The 20,860-nt window shown below is 36.4% G+C and overlaps 1 protein-coding gene across 4 annotated transcripts in view; it reads left to right on the top strand.

Moving 5' to 3' along the window:
- Positions 1 to 20,860, top strand: part of NLGN1 (neuroligin 1) — an 837,296-nt gene that overhangs the window by 168,552 nt on the left and 647,884 nt on the right. For 3 of the 4 annotated variants that reach the window (XM_044251809.1, XM_044251808.1, XM_044251810.1), the window contains exon 2: positions 9,972 to 10,783. In XM_044251809.1, coding sequence (XP_044107744.1) covers positions 10,291 to 10,783 — 493 coding nt within the window. In that variant the 5' untranslated portion in view covers positions 9,972 to 10,290. Of the gene's footprint in view, positions 1 to 9,971; positions 10,784 to 11,268; positions 11,287 to 20,860 lie in introns of those variants that run through there. The other variant, XM_044251811.1, reaches the window with a different exon arrangement.

Raw genomic sequence — 20,860 nt, forward strand, 5'->3', positions numbered from 1 at the left:
ACCTAATTATGTGATTATAATTCTTCTTATCCTGTTTGGGATTAGATCTTACATTCTTAAAATAGCCTAGAAATTCTTGAATTTTCAGCCCTTATCCAGCCTGATGACCTACCTTGCCCTTGAGTTACTTTTATCTCTTTGTCTTGAAAAGCCCCAGGCTTCACAGCATTTGGGCTTTATCTTGCCTCTGTCTCGTGCCCTGGTCTTCCCTGCTATCTCCTACACATCCTTCAGAACCCAGTTTACCGATCTCTTTTTCAGGAAGATACCCACTTTAGTCCAAACTCATTAAATCTCCCCTCAGAGGAGTACCTGTGTGTTTCAGTCAGTTAAGCATCTGACTAAGACTGCTGTCTTAGTTTGGGCTTGGGTCATGATCTCAGGGTCATTGGGATCCAGCCCTGTGTCTGGCTCTATGCTCAGAGCTCTATGCTTTGTGTCTATGCTCTGAATTCTTTTCCTTCCCTCTCCCTCTGCTGAACTTCCACACTCTTTCTCTCAAATAAATGAATAAATCTTAAAAAACAAACAAACAAACAAACAAAAAAAAAACCAACTTACCTCAGAGCACCATTCATTATCCTTTTTGGCAAAGCATTTATGATTAAATAGTTATCTGTATGACTGATTTACATCAAGTGGGTCTTCCCCATTGAAATTTAGTCTCTGTGAGAGTCAGTGCTATGCCTATTTTTTTTATGTGGCCCTGCCAATGGCTGCCACTAAACAATGTAAGAGAATGAAGAAGGAGGCTATGCTTATAAATTACTGTGATAGAAACTACTGCTGATTCAGTTACAAGAAAGGTAACAGGTGCTTTGAGAGTTGAGGGAAAGGAATAATTTTGTGGCTGGAAGGATCTGAGAAGAAAGTACTGATATTTGAGCCAGGCTTTGGGGGATGCTAGTGAGGGTTCCTCTAGGCAAACGCTGCCCAAAGTGAGCACTTCCTAGGAAGGAAGGTCTTGGTGAACAAGTTGGGCTCAGTTTACTAGCTACTGCTCCCAGTGCTGTGTGCTGCCTTCTGCTGTCTTGTTTTTTCACCAAGATAGTCTGCTACTGGGTGTAACCTTGGCAACAAACTCATGATTTTTTCTGCTGATCTTTGAAATATTTTGTTGGTAAAATTTTTTTTTCTTTTATTGCTGTCAAATTTTAGTTTGCCTTTTCTCCTTAGCAATCTATTCTCTCTTACTTTCTTACATCATTGTAGAGTTTCATTTAGAGTGGAAGTAGCTTAAGGAGAAAGAAAACAAATACAACTGCTTACGTTTTCTTCACATGGTGGGGCGATTGGGATGTGACTCTGGGAAACTATAGAAGCCTACCTACCCTTTCTCTAAAAAGGAGGCTCTGGAGAAAAATCTGAGAAGGGGGAAGGGTTTATCTTTAGTCTATTAATTCTTCAGCCTTATCTCCTTCAATCTGTGAGAACTCACTGCATTCATAAAACTGTGATCTTGTTTTATTGAAAAATGTTTCAGTGGCTTTGTGTTTCTGATCTTCCATTTAATTATCTGTTACAAGGAGATGGTAATGATCTCTACTTTGTGGTGTTTAGAGACACTAAAATGAAATGATGCAGTTAGCTCACTGGCCTCAATCTATGCTCAACTGGAGTTAGCCATTAATCAAGTTATTAATTAATGGTGGTCTTGGCAGAATATACTTGTCACCACATTTGTTCTCAGTAGCTACTTGGTGGTATGGGCATAGCATGGACCATGGAATCTCTTGAACCTCTACATGATCAAAGTCTTGAACTTTGATATTCCTATCTCATAGTAGACCTTTCATAACCCTTGGTTCTATTTCTCACTTTTTCTCCTTGTACCCTTCTGGTACTGCTTACCTTTGTACCTCAATACAATTTATCTATTCAACACTAGAATTGCCATTTCTCATAACCTTTGCTCCTTGAAATTCTAACATTCTTGACTTGCTTATCCCCAGTTCTAATTTATTTCATCTACTCTTTGGCCTATATTATGGAATGTTGCTGGAGGAAGTCTCAATACCACAGTGCTTGGAGATGCTCTGAATTGTGCTTATTAATTAACCCCAGCAAGATGATCAACAACCTTTTTATTTTCTTCCTGTTAGTGTCTTGTGTGTTTCACTTTCCTCAGATGTTCAAAATGAGCATATGGCTTGAGTTAGTCTCACTGGGGAGCAAAGCAAAATGTCATGTATCATAAAAGTTCAGGCATGTTCTTTGGAGTTAGGCAGGACTAAGCTTGTTTCTAGGGTCTCCCTTTTCCTATCTTTGTGGGCTTTAGGAAGTTATCTAAACACCTGAGTCCTCATTTTCCTCTTCTCAAATAACAGGACACGGCTTATAAATTGGTGGTGGGGACTAAATGACGTGAGACATGTAATGTAGTTTGGACAGGGCTGAGTGAATAGTTGATTATAATGTTAATCAGTTTGGTGTATTCACCTATATTTTAAACTGAACATGACAACAAAATTGTTTGTGGTTTCTTTCTCACCGTTTAATTCACTAATTAAAGTGAGGTAGCAGTCCCCACATTTTTGTGATTATACCATCCCACGTTTATGATCACCAAATCAAAAAAGTATAAAATATGTACATACAACTCCTACATAAATATCTCTATCATCAGATTGCAAATCACACACAAAAATAGATATTAAGAGATGAAAAAGATAAAATCAGTATTTTTAGTATCTTTTAAATCTTGATGCCTTCATTCCATCATTCATTAGTATTTTAAGACGTAGAGATTTCAAGAACATAGTTCACAGCTAATGAACTGGATATAACTCTGTATTTCAAGTTAGTTTCTTGATGTTTTGAAAATTTTTGTTGTTATTGTATATGATTAGATAGCCATAGTTTTGAGTCTCAAAACTCATAGTTTTGAGTTTTGAGTAGCTGAAGAGCTTGTATTAGAAGTTTTGTATCTGCTTGTTTCTTGTTCTTATGATTGTACTACTAGTATTTACTTTTACATATATTTATCTTGTGAGAAAAATTTAATTCAGTACTCCTTTTTGTGAGGGTTACTTTAATTACAGATGAGGAAAAATGTGTGAGTCTACTTATCCAGTAATGCTACCAGTGAAGTTAACTCTAATATATCACTGTATGTTGGAAAGAAGCAATAACAACAAAATCATCTCTGCTGGCAAACCCACCATGTTAAAGGGCTGTAGGACTTCCTAAGAACATCTCAAGAGCTGTACATATCACACAATCATGTGGAGACACTGGTATTTAAACCATATATTCATATTAGCACAGCTCCATTTCTTTCTCTTTAGCTTTATGTAAAAAAAAATTATGATACATAGTTCAGCGGTTTACTTTCCTTCTCTCATCTGGTCATCTTGTGGTAGGGTATGAGCACAGGGCTTTGGAGATCCCTGCTCTATAACCCTGCCAGATTAATTTTCTTGTGAATAAATTTGATAATATTCTTCCCCTGCTAGGAATATTTAATGGCTTTTTACCATCCTGTGAATAAAATCCAAACTCTTTAGCCTTTTAATAAAGGGCTTGCTTGATTTGGCCGTAACCTGCCTTTCTCGTCTCATTCAAGGCTAAACCTCATTTACTCTGTGCGCTGGCCAAACTAAACCATGCCCTCCTCAAGCATTACTACTTCTTTCCTTGCTGTGGTAGGCCAGGTTTTCCAGGGGAAACATAAAACAAAATAAAACATAAAGACTCTGAGATGGAGGTTTACCTGTGGGAAATTTATTGGGGCATGTCACTGGGAAAAACACCTGGGAGGGAATGAGGGAATCACAGTCAGCTCTTCCCTCTGCCCCTTTCCCTAAGGAGTTTCAGGGCCAGGGTGGCCCCTGGTCTGCATTAGGCAATAAGGCCAGCCTACCACTGGTGTGGACCAGTCATGGGAATGTGAGCCATTCTCATGGAAGTTGAGCACTACAATATCCACTACATATACTTTCCATGTTTCTAGAATGTGCCCTCTGCCTGAGATCTCTTCCACGACCACTGATGTTTGTTCAAATCTGTTTCCTAATCTACTAACTAGAGGTAGGCCTGTTTAATGTCTAATCATATTTTGTGTGATTGCACTCATTTGTTTATTCATTCTGTTTTTAAGTACTTACTATGTCAATTAGTTACACATTAGTTACTTTAAGTGTTCAGTTACTGAAAGGACTCATGGGACTCAAATAGTTTATACTCCTTGGACAGCTTTGTTACAGGCAAATAGTACAAGAGAACAACAACAGGAGAAGGATATGCATCCAATGGGGTTTGGACGTCTCAGACTCAGGCTTCTTTGTTTGCCCACTGCTACGTCACACAGGATACTCCTTGTCTCCAAGGTCTAAACATCCCCACTGTTCATGTGAAACATCTTGGTATAGGAATCCCAAATCAACTGGTGGTCAGATTCTCTTATAGTGAACTAGTCACATAAGCATATTCCAACTACATGGGTGGCCTTGACCATTGAGAAGACTGCACTGAAACCAGTTATTATTAAATGCAATAATTACTAAATTATTATTAGAAAATCAATTCCTAAAACCAATGATTATTACTGAGTGCTGGTGGCAGGCTGATGATATATTCTGACCTCAAAATGATTCTTAGATCCATAGGTATAGAATATTATTTACTTTTATTTAATACAGACCATCTTCATTATTCCTAGGTCTGTATTTTCAAATTCATTTATTCACTAAAATTTATTTTTAACCCCAAAGTTAGTACTCATACTGCTTTTGCATTTATAGATATGAGCAGAGCAGCAAAAATTCTGGGTTGCCCTACGAGCACATTTCCAACTGAGGCTACCCAGGAAGATATTCTGCCTCCTTGTTTCAGCTCTCATATAGAGATGAACAGAGAATAGAAATGGTAGGGGGAATGCCGTGTAGTGCAAGAAGGTCCAGCTCGGGGGCCAGCTGGAGGGGCTCTGAATCCCAAATCTGTCATTGGTTAGTGGGGTGGCCTCCGACAAGTCACTCAACACTTTTGAACCTTGTTTTCTCTTTTGTAAAGTAAAGAGAATTGAGTCTGCTACAATGAATTGTTTTTAGGGTTTGAGATTATAATTTACAACTATGTGAATAATTTATAACTATTTAATTTGTAACTGAGATTATAATTTATAACTATGTGAATAATTTATAGCTATTTCCCTAGAAGCAATGGATCCATGTTCCCTAATTTGGTGTTTGCAATGACTTTATAGACATAACTATGGTAAATAACAACAATCAGCTGTATAGCCCTGGGCAAGCTCCACCTTATGCTGGTGGTAAGTCAGCGTCAGCTGTGGTTTGCCTGCACTATATAAGGATTGCCAAATAGATTTTATGATGGCTGTGAAGCATTATTTAAAAACAACAAACACGAAATCCTTGCCCTTGAATAAGAAATTCAGTAGTGGGGGTTGGGGGAGCTGGGTTCAACAATAAAACAAATAAAAAGAAATGAAAATAAGCAAGGTTGAAAATAAATAGGTAATAATTTTATAACAAGACATATAATAGACTATGTAAAGTTGTAAGTCGGAACTTTCCTGTTGGTTCCCACCTCCTCATTCAGCAACCATTTGTTGAACACATGTCACATTCCACCTTGCATTAGAGACTTTTTTTTTAAAATGTGGCTTATTCCTTTAAAATATTGTAACTATTTAGGAACAAAAACTCAATTATACTCTCATAATTTTAGCACAATAGCTTATATGTTGTAGATACCTATTAAATGTTTGTTGAGTGAATAGAAAACTGGATGACTGTGTCACCCACTGTGATTATCTAATGTTCCAGAAAGTTCTCTCTACTCTCTCAGCATCATCTCTTTGATCTGGGTTACTCAGGAACAAAACTAGTTTCAGCTATTATGATGAATTAATGCAAGTGAAATACTACCATCTATATGCCTTTTAAAATATTATTTATTTTGTATTTTACTTTTTTCTCAGTGGTACCACATATGCTTCAACCCAAAGGAAGAAATTTTTTGAACTAGCATCTGTACTAACTGCAGTGCTCGATGGAGTTAGTCCTGTATGATTTATTAGACTCATCTACTTGTCTGGACTGCTGAATTAGGCTTTCTGATTGTGTTATTTTCATGTATTTATTATAAAATATTTCAAACACATGGAAAAACAGAGAATTGCATAACAAAGGTGTAGGGGTGTGTATGTGTCATCTAACACTGTCAAATCTTAGATTTATAAAACTTGCTGTAGTTAATTAATTGTGTTCTTTTAAGGCCTCACCGCAGGTTATCAATCTTAGTGCCAATTAATTATCAATTAATTAATTAATACCATTAATTAATTACTGCTGGAGTATTTAATACACTTTCCTCCTTACTCAGGGATGACAGGTATTCTGTTACTACATATTTATGAGATCTGTGATAATATACAGCTTTGTTTTGCATATTTTATGCTTTATTTAAATAACATTTTACTGTCTTTGATCTGCAACATGCTTTCTTTAAAACTTTTGAGATTTATCTAAGTTTACATATTTAGGTCTGGGTCCTTTATTTCCACTGATGTATAGAGTTCTGATTTGTGTATACATCATAGTTCATTTATCAATATCAGTTAGTGGACATTTAGGCTATCAGGAAGTTGGAATTTTTTTGTCACCCATTATTATTTTAGCATAATCCTGTGTAAAAACATATGGACAACCAGTCACTGTATTTGATGTAAAATAAAAAGGTCAAAATGTCAAGTTAAAAAAGTAACAAAATTAAATCTAAACTTCCAATAAGAACAGGGTAATCCATTTAAATTTCTGTCTCTATGAAATTGTCAGAGTATTTACCTAGACTCTGTCCTTTCAAAGGAACATGAAACACTTTTACAATTCAATTTTAAGTGCACTAGGATCAATTTTTTAAAAGTGTTCATTGTGAAGTGAGAGACTGTTATCAGGTGCAGTGATCAAGAGGACAGCTTTTAAATCAGATGCCAGTGGGCTCCTGGATCTGTTATTGATTCGCTGAGAGACCTTGGGCTGGGTGTTTAACCTCTTTAAGTCTCAGTTCCTCTGAGTAAAAAGGGGATAACTATTGAACCCACGTTATAGGGTTATTGTAAATGAGATGTAAATGCATAAAAGCAAAGGGTTTGGCATACAGTAAGAAAGCACCAATAAATAGGAAATAAGCCTGCCAACAAATTTGAGAGACTTTATATTTAGATACACCCACATATATGTATGAAGACTTATAATAGACTTATATACATATATGTTTAAAATTTCATTAATTTAAGCAACCCATATTTTTACATTAGACTTGGACAACTGTTATTATTATAACAAAACTTCTGAGAAATCTTTGGGGTCAGTACTGTAATTCTCCACACAGGTAAGCCCATGTAAAATGGGATGTTTTTGTGAAGCCCAAAGGTGAAACATTATTGGAATTTGAAAATTCACCATGGCATGCAGAATTCTAATCTTTCACAACTTGTATAAAAGTATCACATCAGTGGGAAACAGGAGCTCCTTTCTTTTTAACATGGTTAGGGATTTGTGAGTGCAAAAGGAGCATTATTTCATTAATAAGAAAAAAGTACTTTAAAAAAAATTTTTTTATAAACATATAATGTATTATTAGCTGCAGGGGTACAGGTCTGTGAATCACCAGGTTTACACACTTCACAGCATTCACCATAGCACATACCCTCCCCAATGTCCGTAACCCCATCACCCTCTCCCTACCCACCTCCCCCGGGTCACCCTCAGTTTGGAACAAGTACTTTTTATTATTAATAAGATACCAAGTGTATAAAAAGGGAACTTTTTGGAAATCACTGTGCATGGAGATTGGGCTGAATGAAAAATGGTGATGAAGACTTTTAAAGTGCCACCACAGGTACTCTATTTTGGGTGTCAACATGGTGCTTTTTTGTTGTTGTTGTTTGTTTGTTTTTTTAATTTATTTTTTATTATGTTCAGTTAGTCACTATATAGTACGTAATTCGTCCTTGATGCCGTCCGTGTTCAGTGATTCATTAGTTAAGTGTAACACCCAGTGCTCATCCCAGTAAGTGCCCTCCTCAATACCCATCACCCTGTTACCCCCTCCCCCCATTCTCCTCCCCTCTGAAACCCCCAGATTCTTTCTCAGTGTCCATAGTCTTTTGTGGTTATCTCCCTCTCTGATTTCTCCCCTTTTGGATTTCCCCTGTGGTCCTCCATGCTATTGATTATGTTCCACATACAAGCGAAACCGTATGATAATTGTCTTTCTCTGTTTGACTTACTTTACTTAGCATAATTCCCTCCAGTTCCATCTATGTCATTGCACATGGTGGGTATTCATCCTTGCTGATGGATGAATGATGTTCCATGGTGTATATGTACCACATCTTTTTTATCCATTCGACATGGTGTTTTTTAAATCTTACATGTGACTGGGAAAGACTCCATCATGTTGTGGCCCACTGCGATTCTGCACAAGAGTAAGCGTAGTCTACTCTTAACAGAGATGGGTTTGTGTAGCTAAATTTTCAATGCTTGCTGGAGTTCTGGCCCAGGAATGGGATGGGTCTAAGCCTGTCTTTTGTATGTTAATGAGCTTTCACAGCAAAGGTTTTTGAATTAACACAGATGAACATATTCTTGAAGAAAGACATTTATCTCCTTACTGCTTCCTGTGATGGATTGTTCAGAGCTAAGGGAACACCAGGCCTGAACCAAATCTCCCGCTGCTCTATATAGTTTGTACAATCTCCTTTCCAATAACACAGAGTCAGGGCAGCCCCGCTGCCAGACCAGCACTTCTTCAGGAATCTTCTCATAATATGACAGGATAGAACCATCTGTAATACAAATCAATACCGGTATTTTCAAAGTAAGCCCTTGAAGAGATTTCTTGAACAAGAAAACACGAATTTGCCGAGTTGTGTGCTAACTTGGAGTTGAAGTAAGAGTACAGCATGAATTGCATTGCCCTGAGTGTTACATTTTATCCTGATGTGTTTTAAGTTGAACTGGGTAAACAGTGTTAGATGTTCTATTAGTGTTAATATTGCAGGATGCTGTGATTAGGTATGATTATTTTGTAAAACTACTGCATTCTATTTTTTATTGCTCCTTTGATCTCTAGCAGGTAGTGAAAATGAAATTTGTAACTTAAAATATGTTGTCTTTGATGCAGAAATTAATTTTCATGTTGCAAATATACTGATTTCTAAAACGTTATAGCTGGAGGGTAGAAAAAGATACCTTTAGTCTGCAAAAAAAAAAAATGATGATACTTTCTGTTTCTTTTTCAAATGTTGTCTACAGCCATTTTATCTTTTAAAGTTTTGAATCTTAATTTAAGGTGAGGGACCTATATCCAATGACTTGATGCAGACTTTTGAGAAACAGCAAGGAGGTTGAACTTAGAAGGTAGATGTACGTAAATGATCACCGTTGAAATAGGATTCGTTTTCTTGTTCTAGCCTTAGCTTTGTTTTCTTCTAGATAGCATAGGATTGGGGACTACCTCCTTGTTGGTTTGTTTTTAAATATGTATTTGTATATATCCACTCTTACAGTTTGTTTACATTTTACTAATTCCCTAGCAATGATTTTCAAAATATTTTCTGCTATGTAATTCTAATATTTAGTATGTCTGCTGATTAATTCTGTGGTTCCTTGACATGATTGAAGACTATCAATGAAGGGGCACTTTCACATATAACCTTCAGTATTTTAAAAAAATGGTATACTGCAAAATGCTCTTGAAACCATGTATTTTGACAAGGCCTGCTTCCACTTAAACATGTATAAAGTCAGCAGGCAAGTTTCTCAATAATCTAATAATCAGTTATTTCACCTGTCATCTCACATCAAGCCAATTTTCCTATGGTAGCATTCAACTTACCTGACTCTAGCCACTGCTTATGTATTTCTGTAGCTTGTAAAACGTCTAGTTATTGCTCTGTCTACTTTAGCTCGTTCATTCTAATGATTTATTTTCATTTTCTTTAGGATGCAGACCTGCTGCTAACTGGATTTGATTTAAAGAGGGAAATCTACAGTCAATGGCCACTCTTGTCACGTTGCTACTATGGGAAACAGAATGGTCAATAGGATATGGTCTGATAACTAGTGATGATTGAAGATGCTACTTCAGTCCATGTGAAATCGATGGGAGATAGTGGTTGCATAAAGAGCTTCCTGAGCTTTTCTTGACAAACTCGCCTTGAAGAAGTCAGAGGTGTATTCTACCATTATACGGTCTTTCTCAAGTGGATACAAATACCTTTGCCTCCCTGTAACCAGACAACTACACAGCTAATGTGGGACCATGGCACTGCCCAGATGCATGTGGCCAAATTATGTTTGGAGAGCAGTAATGGCATGCTTGGTACACAGGGGATTGGGTGCCTCATTGACTCTCTGCGTGTTGGGATGTTTACTTCAGGCTGCCCATGTGCTTTCCCAAAAATTGGATGATGCAGACCCACTGGTGACTACCAACTTCGGCAAGATAAGGGGGATTAAGAAAGAACTCAATAACGAAATTTTGGGGCCTGTTATTCAATTTCTTGGGGTTCCGTATGCTGCCCCACCCACAGGGGAACATCGTTTTCAGCCTCCAGAGCCACCATCCCCCTGGTCAGATATCAGGAATGCGACTCAGTTTGCTCCCGTATGCCCCCAGAATATCATCGATGGCAGATTGCCGGAAGTCATGCTTCCTGTGTGGTTTACTAATAACTTGGATGTGGTTTCATCATACGTGCAAGACCAGAGTGAAGATTGCCTATATTTAAACATATACGTTCCCACTGAGGATGGTGAGTTTACTGCAGAAAAAGCAGGGAGATAAATTTATATTTTCTTTTCTATTCTAAGTTCTAACAATATTAATTCACGTGTACTGGTAGCATGCATGGCTTTTCCTTTTGGCATGTAGACATACTTTACATGCTTGCATGCCGCTCTTTTTGTTTATGTGTGTTGGTGTATCTGTTCTTATTTTTTTCCTGTGCCTACTCATTTTCTTTCCTCCGCAGCACGTGTATTTAGGTAGAAATGGGCTCCTATTTTCCATTTCCTACCGAATGACTTCTGAGAAGATGCATCAACATGTCTCCATTGCATGTGCAGGCTCAACGAACTGGGGATCTTTCGCACTCAGTAAATGCAGGAGCATATTAAGTTAGATAGTGGTGTTGCATGTTCCGGCGGTCTGTGATGGAGCGCCATGTTATTTTCTAGTCTTCTATTCATTTTTCAGTAAAAAGAATATCCAAGGAATGTGCCAGAAAACCCGGCAAGAAAATATGTAGAAAAGGAGGTATGTATAAAAGTGGAAATAAAAAATGGGGGAAAAAGCTTACAGAGGAAGAAGGTACTCTCCCTAAGGATGATTTGCTGATGCTGGAAAGTAAATGGTTAGGTGATATTTGGAATTCAAGAAGCCTGTCAAGGAATAGAAAGATGTGAAGGAGAGCTGTAGCTGAGTAGATAACATTGACGACGCTCAGTGGTGGTGCCTTGTGTTCTGGTGCTGGTAGCATCGATAGTAATTGAATCTCTGCTCTGAGTTTGTGTTTAGAGGAAAAGATACTTAGGCTATGACATTGCATGCAAGGAGTCCAAATGTTGCTGCCTTGCCAACTGGTTGACTTTTTCTCCGAACCCTGTTCTCCAAATACAGATTTCTGTTCCTCTTAAAACTGATCAGTTCAGTCACAAACCTAGTTTTTTGCTTGTTTATTCTTAGCTACTTCTGAATGCCCTATGAACTTTCTCATATCAGGGTAAATTTGCCATGACTGTTGGGCAATTACCATTATTAAGTAATGGTATTTTTTTCCAGATAGTGTATATTTTCGGTTACTCTTCCAGAAAAGAATGAGGTTTTGCAGATTTTTATACTAAATATTTACAGTCTTAAAATTACTTTAACATTTTTGTATTTATGTTAAACAATTTAAAACATAGGGAAGAACATGATTCAGAAGCTACAATTAAATCAACCTTCAAATCATCCTCTAGCCAGACTGAGTAAATGTAGACACTGACAGCTGCAAGCTTGCATCTGAATGTAGCTTGTCCACACTCCATTTTTATATAACATCCAGTAAATCACTCATAGGAGAATATGATTTTCTAGGGCAGTAAATCATCCAAGTGTTATTTTGACCTTATTCATAACTTTGTAGAATTTCCAATCTTCATACAGAAGTCATATTAATATTCTAGTGGTGTACATTCTATCCCTCTACGCACTTCTAAAGCTGGCTGGACCAAGTCAGATTTCATTACAACATCCTTGTGGGGCAGGGAGTGTCTAAGCTGTTGTGTTTTACGAGGATTGCATTATATGGAAGAGCTTCATACAACGAAATTCTCAATTGTCGATCAGTATTTGTATTAAATTGAGTTTTTTGTTTTGTTTTGTTTTGTTTTTATTTTTATTTCTTCGGTCATACTAGTAGAGTGAGATCTGACCTGTAGTGTATTACTGATGCCATGATTTGGGTTGAAAGCGCAGTATACTTGAGAAGGTGGATATAGAGAACACAAAGTCTTTTAAACAACTAAAACAAAGTCTCTTGTTTTTTCCCAAATGAGAATAACTGCAGTAATTTACATGCCTTCAACTAATGTACAATACTGCAGTGGTTATTATTATGCAGCTTATCAAGCATGTGTAATTAGCTAAGTGACTTTCACCTCCTATCACAAAGATGTTGATTCACAAAGTCATAAATAAAGATGCTATTGAAGATTGTATAAATAGAACATAATACATGAAAATATGTACAATCAAGAAAATGATAAGGATACTGAAAAGGTATGCTAGTAAGTGAGAAAGTGACCTTTCCTCTCATACAACTTCAGGGGGAAATAGATTCATTAGAAAATTCTTTTTCATTGTTCTTTGGATTGTTGGTTCCATCAGCTGTATGAGAGAGTTGGCAAAGAGGTGTGTAAGGTTGTGCTTTTTACTTTGGCAAACTTTGAACTGATTTCTAATTAGCCAGAGGATAAAATCTGTAGATACTCGCTTCAATGTGTGTGGTTTCTAGTGCAAATCTATTGTGCTTTTATGTTAAGCAGTTTAAAAAATTATTTTGCATTGGTATTTAATATATTCTATTATTACTAAATAAGTTTGTTCTTTTATTAGCTGTTTGTATGTTACCCCAAAGTCTAAGTAACGAAGATTTTAAATGTGGTCTTCTATATAAATAACCTTTTTTAAACTAAAAACTAAAGTTTAGAGCTTGACTTTAAGCAGAGGAGTAGAACTTTTTCCCCAAACTTTTAACTTTTTTTTCCTTCTTTATCATGGAGAGTCTCTCTTGGTCATTCCAAGAAATCCCATTATTCTGGTTCAAGAAAATAATAGTCATTTCATATCTACGCATATGCCAATGTATATTGAATATGGATTATAAATTCTCCAACAGAATTCTAGAAGCTTATAAATGATTGTTCAGGAATGATAGGAATAGGTGTGTTGCATTTTATAGGCGTTAAAGATATTTTTAGCTTGCTATTATTTATCTCTTTCTTTTTAACTGTGTATGGTTACCTTCCAAGGCAGATGAACCTCCCCCCACCCCTGGCCAAGTACACTATAATCTGTGTATACTGTATTAATCCAAACCTATTTCTTAATTGCCTTAATCATTTACTCTTCAAGGGAGGTCAATAATGAATGAAACAAAGATCCTTTTTCCCATAGAACTTACTGAATTTAAGTAAGTTTACAAAGAACAAAGCATTTTCTCTGCTGTAGTCTGTATAATAGGAAGAAAATCTTTTACTTCCCCAAGAGATGCCTTGCTATAGTTTTTTCTTAAATATTTATTTATTTGTTTGAGAGAGAGAAAACTTGAGTATAAGGGGCAGAAAGAGAGGGAGAGAGAGAGACTCTCAAACACACTCCATGCCTAGTGCGGAGCCTGTCAAGGAGTCCGAAATGGAGCGAGAGGCAGAGCTCGGTCTCATGACCCTGAGATCATGACCCTGAGATCACAACCTGAGCCTAAACCAGGAGTCCGACGCTCAACTGACTGCACTACCCAGGCTATAGTTTTTAGATAGAGCTTTTATAATATTTTCCTGTGCAGTTGAAAAAAAAAAAACATTTTTATCAATAGGCTTCCTCTCATTTAAAACAGGTCCCGGTTGCACTTTTCAATCTATCTTTTTATATTTCCCATGATAGTTTTAGCCATATGTTAATTACTCTCTAGATATTTCTTCAGGGTTTTATCCTTTCAAAATTGAAAGATGAGTGCTTAAAATGAGATGGCTGTCAACACTGGGCCAAATAGGCAGATAACACGTGACAGAAACTGGAATTTGGATATAGAAAAGATATTACTATCTATATTTTATAAATAAGGAAGTAGGTTCTGAGGTTAAGTGTTCTGACCCAATTTCTATTGCTAGTAAGTGGTAGTTAGGTTTGGTCCTAGTTCTTGCTAATATTAGATGCATTTCCATTATGTTAAATTACCTCTAATAGAGATTTCTATAGCAGAGGCTCACATCTCTCTACCTTCCTGATCTCCCTTTCTTCGCCCCTCCTCAAATATATTATGAATTCTTTTTATTCTACCTGTTGACTCTATTTTAGATGAATTTAATGCTCACTTTAATTGAACTGGGTCAAGTCCATGATAGTAACTGATTTCCAGAAAACTTGCTAGTACCCATTTTAGTGACCATTCTTAAATCCTACACATAATTTTCTTATTGTCTAGACCAAGATCCCAACATATTTCTCTAGGCTACAATCAGGAATAGCTTTAATTTGCTTATGTTTCATTTTGTTTCTCTAGTTTGCTGTCTTGTGAGAGTTGCCAACAAACAGAAGAGTGGTCAAATATTAGGCAGTAAACATGAGAAGGAGGAACAAGGGACCAAGAAAATCCACAAACAAATCGATTGGCTCATGGATACCCTAGAGTTGTGCAGCTTTGCATTTCTCTAGCACTTTGACTATTATTTGCATAGCTCTTCTGAGATGAATACAGAAATGATTTTCATTTCTGAGAAATTCTTAACCTACTTTTCTCATTTACCCCAATTTTTAATATACAGAAAATTAGAATCTTAATAGATGCCTCTTGCATAATTTTTTACTCTTTGAGTATTTTATTCCTGATTTTCACATGCATTTTACTTTTATGTTTTCTATTTAGTCATCATTACCTGTGATAATACAGACATCATTCAAAAGCTCTTTCCACAGATTTAGGGTCTCTTTGGTTGTTAGTTGAACATAGATATTGACTTTTCCCTAATTAATTATACTTAACAATACTCTCTTCGCTGTCAATGTGTTTTAAAGGAGATTATATTCCAGAATGCTCATCCTTCTGGCTGACACATTTTTAACTAATCTATTCATCTAACAAATATTTACTGAGTCCTTACTCTGTGCTGATGGGATTACTGCTCTAGGACCCAGAGATACAGCAGTGGGAAAAAAAAAAAAAAAAGTTCTTGACATCCAGGAGCTTACATCTAGTGTGTGGAGACAAATTGTAAATGATAAACACAGTTAACAGCTAAAGTTAAAAGATGTAAGATGAGAAATCAACAGAGTGTGGTGAGTCAAGGGTGCTGGTGTGAAGGATAAGGGTCATTTTAAATAAGATACTTAGCATAGTCCTCATTCCAAGGAAGACCTGAAGGAGATGAAGTGGGTATCTGGGGAAAGAGCAAAGAGCTAGTGCAAAGGCGTTAAGGTGAGAGTCTGTGTTGTGTAGTTAAGGAACAATTTGCACTATAGTATACCTGGAAAGGCTAAAGGGAGAGAGGCAGGGAGAGACTCAGATCTGACATTTTATTAAAGAGGTCATGCCACTACAGTAAAGGAAACCATGAACAAAATGAAAAGGTAACCTACTGAAAGGAAAGATATTTGCAAATGATATATCTTATAGGGGTTAATATTCAAAATACATAAAGAACTTAAGCAATTCAATACCAAAAAAAAAAAGACCCCACCCAAATAATACAATATAAAAATGGCAGAGGACCTGAATAGACATTTTTCTGAAGAAGAGATACAGATGGCTAACAGACATACTGAAAAATGCTCTACATCATTGATCATCAGGGAAATGCAAACCAAACCACAATGAGGTATCACCTTATACCTGTCAGAGTGGCAAGTATCAGAAAGATAAGAAACGACATGTGTTGGCAAGGATGTAGAGAAAAAGGAGCCCTTGTGAACTGTTTGTTGGTAGGGATGCAAATTGGCACAGCCACTGTGGAAAACAGTATGGAGTTTCCTCAAAAGAAATTTAACAAAATTACTGTACAATGAGGTAATTCTGCTACTGTGTATTTACCCAAAGAAAAGAAAAACACTAATTCAAAAAGATATACAACCCCTATGTTTATTGTAGCATTATTTACAATAGCTAAGATATGGAGGCAACCTAAGTGTCCATAGGTAGATGAATGGGTAAGAAGATATGGGAAATATATATAATATTATTCAGCCATAAGAAATAATGAGATCTTGCCAGCTAGAGCAACAGCTAGAGGGTATTAGTGAAATAGGTCTGCTAGAGAAAGACAAGTGCTATGTGATTTTATTTATGTATGGAATCTAAACAATACAGAAACAGATCCATAAATACAGATGATGAATTGATGGTTGCTAGAAGAGAGAGAGGTGGGGGGATGGGTAAAAATGAACGAAGGGGAGTGAAGATACAGGTTTCCAGTTATAGAATAAATAAGTGATTGGGATGAAAAGTTCAGCAAAGGGGAAAAAAGTCATTCTGACTGAGGTATTGAGAGTAAATTGCAGAAGAGTATGGGGAAACTGGGAAAGCAGATAAGAGGCTATTTTAGCCCAAACAACATATGAGCCTGGTCCAGGCTCAGTCCAGGATAATAACAATGGAAGTGGTAGAGTCTCAGTGTTTTCTGAAGGTCACATTTTTCGTATTAATTTGTTATGAGCTGTGAAAGAAAATGCGTTAGAGAATATTTCTAGATTTTTGATCTGAGTACTTAAATTAATAGATTTGCCATCAAGTAAGATGAAAAAGGAGAACGTAGGATGTTTTAGGGGGAGGCACAGTGGAAAGATGTTGCATACTTTTGGACATGCTAAATTTAAGGTGACTTATAGACGTTCAAATTCAGACCTCAAGGAACTAGTTTGAAGTTCAGGAGAGAGGTATAGGAAGTATAAATTGAGGAATCATTGTGGTGCAGAAGGTAAAGATTTGAGGTAAAGTCATGAGGCTAAGTGAGAATAAAAGTAACTAAATGAAAATAGAGAAAAGAAAAAAGACACCAAAGACTAATCCATGAGACTTTCCATTAAGAGGGCTGGAAGAAGAGAAGGAAAACAATGGAGACCAAAAAAGTGTTATATGTGAAATTGTAGGTACACCAAGATTTTTTGTTGTTGTTATCCTAGAAACTTAGTAAAGAAGTGATGACATAGTAATCAACTCTACCAAATGAACTTTTGTGGAATGTATAAGTCTGACCACTGGAGTGGGCTAAGAGAAAGTGGGATATTTGGAGTTCTTGAGCATAAATAACTATTTTAAGGAGTCTTGCTATAAGACAGATCAGGAAGGTCACCTGGGTGGCTCAGTGGGTTAAGCCTCTGCCTTTGGCTCAGGTCATGGTCCCAGGGTCCTGGGATCGAGCCCTGCATTGGGCTCTCTGCTCAGCAGGGAGCCTGCTTTCCCCCCTCTCTCTCTGCCTGCCTCTCTGCCTACTTGTGATCTCTGTCTGTCAAATAAATAAATAAAATCTTAAAAAAAAAAAAAAGACAGATCAGGAAAAAATGGGCACATAAGGAAAACAGAGGTTACTTTTATTGCTGTAGGTTAAGATGAGAGAAATAAAAACATGTTTGTATAGTAGAAAGGGAGCAATGGAAAATAAAGAAGACGTAGGCTGCCAGAATAACGCTTTTATAGAAAGATGGGCTCTAGTACACAGTTGGAGGTTTTGGATTAAAAAGAGTATAAATAGGGGTGCCTGGGTGGCTCAGTGGGTTAAGTCTCTGCCTTGGGCTCAGGTAATGATCTCAGGGTCCTTGGATCAAGCCCTGGATCTCTACTCAGCAGCAGGTCTCCTTCTCCCTCTTCCTCTGTGATCTCTCTCATTTTCTCTCTCAAATAAATAAATAAAATCTTCAAAAAAGAGCATAAAAAGATAATTTAACATTAATGCTAAGAAGAGTACATGAGTAGGAATCCTTGGGTAGAAGTGGTAGTTGGTTTCTATTTTTATCTGATTGCTTTTATTTTGCTTGATGTGTAATATTAAGAGGAATGGAGATAGAATTAACATTGGTGAGCTCTTAATTTATTCTAGAATGGGGTGCCTTGCTGGCTCAGTCAGTAGAATATGCGACTCTTGATCTCAGGGTTGTGAGTTCAAGTTCCCTGTTGGGTGTAAAAATTACATTAAAAAAAAAAACTTAAAAAAATTTTGTTCTGGAATTTAACCTTATTAATCTAATATAACAATTTTATGAGATTTTTATTACCATATTATAAATGCAGACATGGAAGACCAAAGAGGTTAGGTATCTTGTCCAAAGATACATAATTTGTTGGTGACCACTTGTATTTCCTTTGAGGTAATTTTTGAACAAGGAATAAAATAAAACAATATAACAGCAACAATGGCAGTCTTGTTTATGTGGGATCCCAGATCAAAAAGAAAATGAAATTGGTTGCCAGTTTGCTAGTAGACAAAAATCACTGCATACTGGAATGCAGTATGCGCTGCATACTGGAATGCAGTATGCGCTGCATACTGGAATGCAGTATGCGCTGCATACTGGAATGGATGCGTATCAGGTTCATTTGGGGGTTTGAAGATGAATGGAAACCAAATTGCACCAGAGATTTGACTCCATATTCGAATTAGTAACCTTGGACAGCTGCGGTTAAGTCTTCTAAAAGCTAAACAGTTTAAGTTGGAACTCTGAAATGAAGTAGATCTAAAGGGTTGTAAAGTTTTAAAAGAATAGCATCAATTGTTCTATTGTTTACTGACAGTCAGAGAGAGTCCTCTGAAGCAGATGATTAAAAGACCATTATAGTTGTCCAACTCAATTTCTCCAGAGAATAAATACCTTTTTTCTAATAGAAACTGGGGTTGAAGTTGAAAACATTTAAGACTTATGTTACCAGCAAAGAGAGTTATACCACAAAATAAATCCTTTGTAGAAACTGCTTTTCTTTCTCCTCTCCAATGTATAATAAATAATGTATTTTTTAATGTATTGTTTTCACATATAGGACATGCTATGAGCTTAATAATTATGATGTAACTGTTGCTTTAAATTACTTCTGTATTACTTAGCATTACAGATTTTGTTGATAATCTTTTGGCTTTTAATATTTCTCCTGTGAGTGCTCTTTTTCCTCCCTGTTGTAGTGGTACATGCTAAAATAGCCTAGGAAATGACCAATTTCAAAAATCATCAGCATATAAATTCTCTAGTAACAATTATATAAACTCATTCTAGATTTGATAACCTTAAATTCTGGACTAGATGTGGAAGGATAATTTCTGATTGTAAATTTTCTCATGGCCATTTATAAGAGAACAGAGTACTTTATGTAACATTTCCTGTATTAGTTTCCTAGGGCTGCTGTAACAGATTGAACAAATTGTGTGGTTACAATAACAGAGATTATTTATTCTCTCACAGTTCTGGATTTGAGAAGTCCATAGTCAAGGAGTTGACGGGTGGATGATTTCTGTAGCTTTTGAAGGAGAATCTCCTTGCCTCTCTCTGAGATTCTGGTGGTTGCCAAAATTTCTGGGCATGGCTTAGGTTGTAGATGCATCACTCTGATTCTACCTCTGCTATCACATGACTTTCTTCCCTGAATGTCTTTCCGTGTCTCTGTGTCTTCACATGGTTTTCTTATAGGACACCAATGCCAGCATTTATGGGCCATTTTAATGCAGTATGATCTTATCTTAATTACATTTTCAAAGTCCCTATTTCTGAATAAGGTCATTGTATTTTGCTAGGGCTGCAGTAACAAAGTATCACAAACTGCATGGCTTAAACAGAAGATTTTTGTTTATGGTTCTGGAGGCTAGAAGTCTGAGATCAAGGTGTCCACAGGGTTGATTCCTTTTGAGAGTTGTGAAGAAGAATCTGGTGTATGTTTCTCTCCTCAGGCTTACAGATGGCTATCTTCTCCCTGTGTCTGTGCACATGACATTCTCCCTGTATGCATGTCTGTGTTTAAATTACCCCCGTTTAAAATCTGTTTTTTAAGTTGAGATATAATTGACATATAACACCATATTAGTTTCAAATATACAGCATAATGATTTGATATTTTTATGTATTGTGAATTGATCACCATACCAAGTCTAATTAACATCATCACCATACATAGTACATAGTAACACTTCTTTTTTCTTGTGATGAGAAATTTTAAATTTACTCTTAGCAACTTTCAAGAATATATATATATATATATATGTATATATATATATATATTCTGTTAGATATATTAGTAACTGTAGTTAACAGCTATTACATTCTCATGACTTATTTTTGACTGGAGGTTTATACCTTCTGATCTCCTTCACCCATTTGCCCACACCTCACCCCCACCTTTGGCAACCACCAATCTGTTCTCTGTATCTATATGCTTGGTTTTTTTTTTTTTTTTTTTTTTTTTTTTTTGTTAAATTCTACACATAAGTAAGATCAAATAATATTTGTCTTTCTCTTTTGGACTTATTTCACTTAGTATAATGCCCTTAGGATCCATCTATTTGTCACAAATGGCAAGATTTCATTCTTCTTCGTGGCTCAATAGTATTCCTGTTGTGTGTTTGTATGTGTGTGTATGTCTGTGTCACATCTTCTTTAT

Source organism: Neovison vison, chromosome 6 (genome assembly GCF_020171115.1).
Source record: "Neovison vison isolate M4711 chromosome 6, ASM_NN_V1, whole genome shotgun sequence".
NCBI classification, from domain to species: Eukaryota; Metazoa; Chordata; class Mammalia; order Carnivora; family Mustelidae; genus Neogale; species Neogale vison.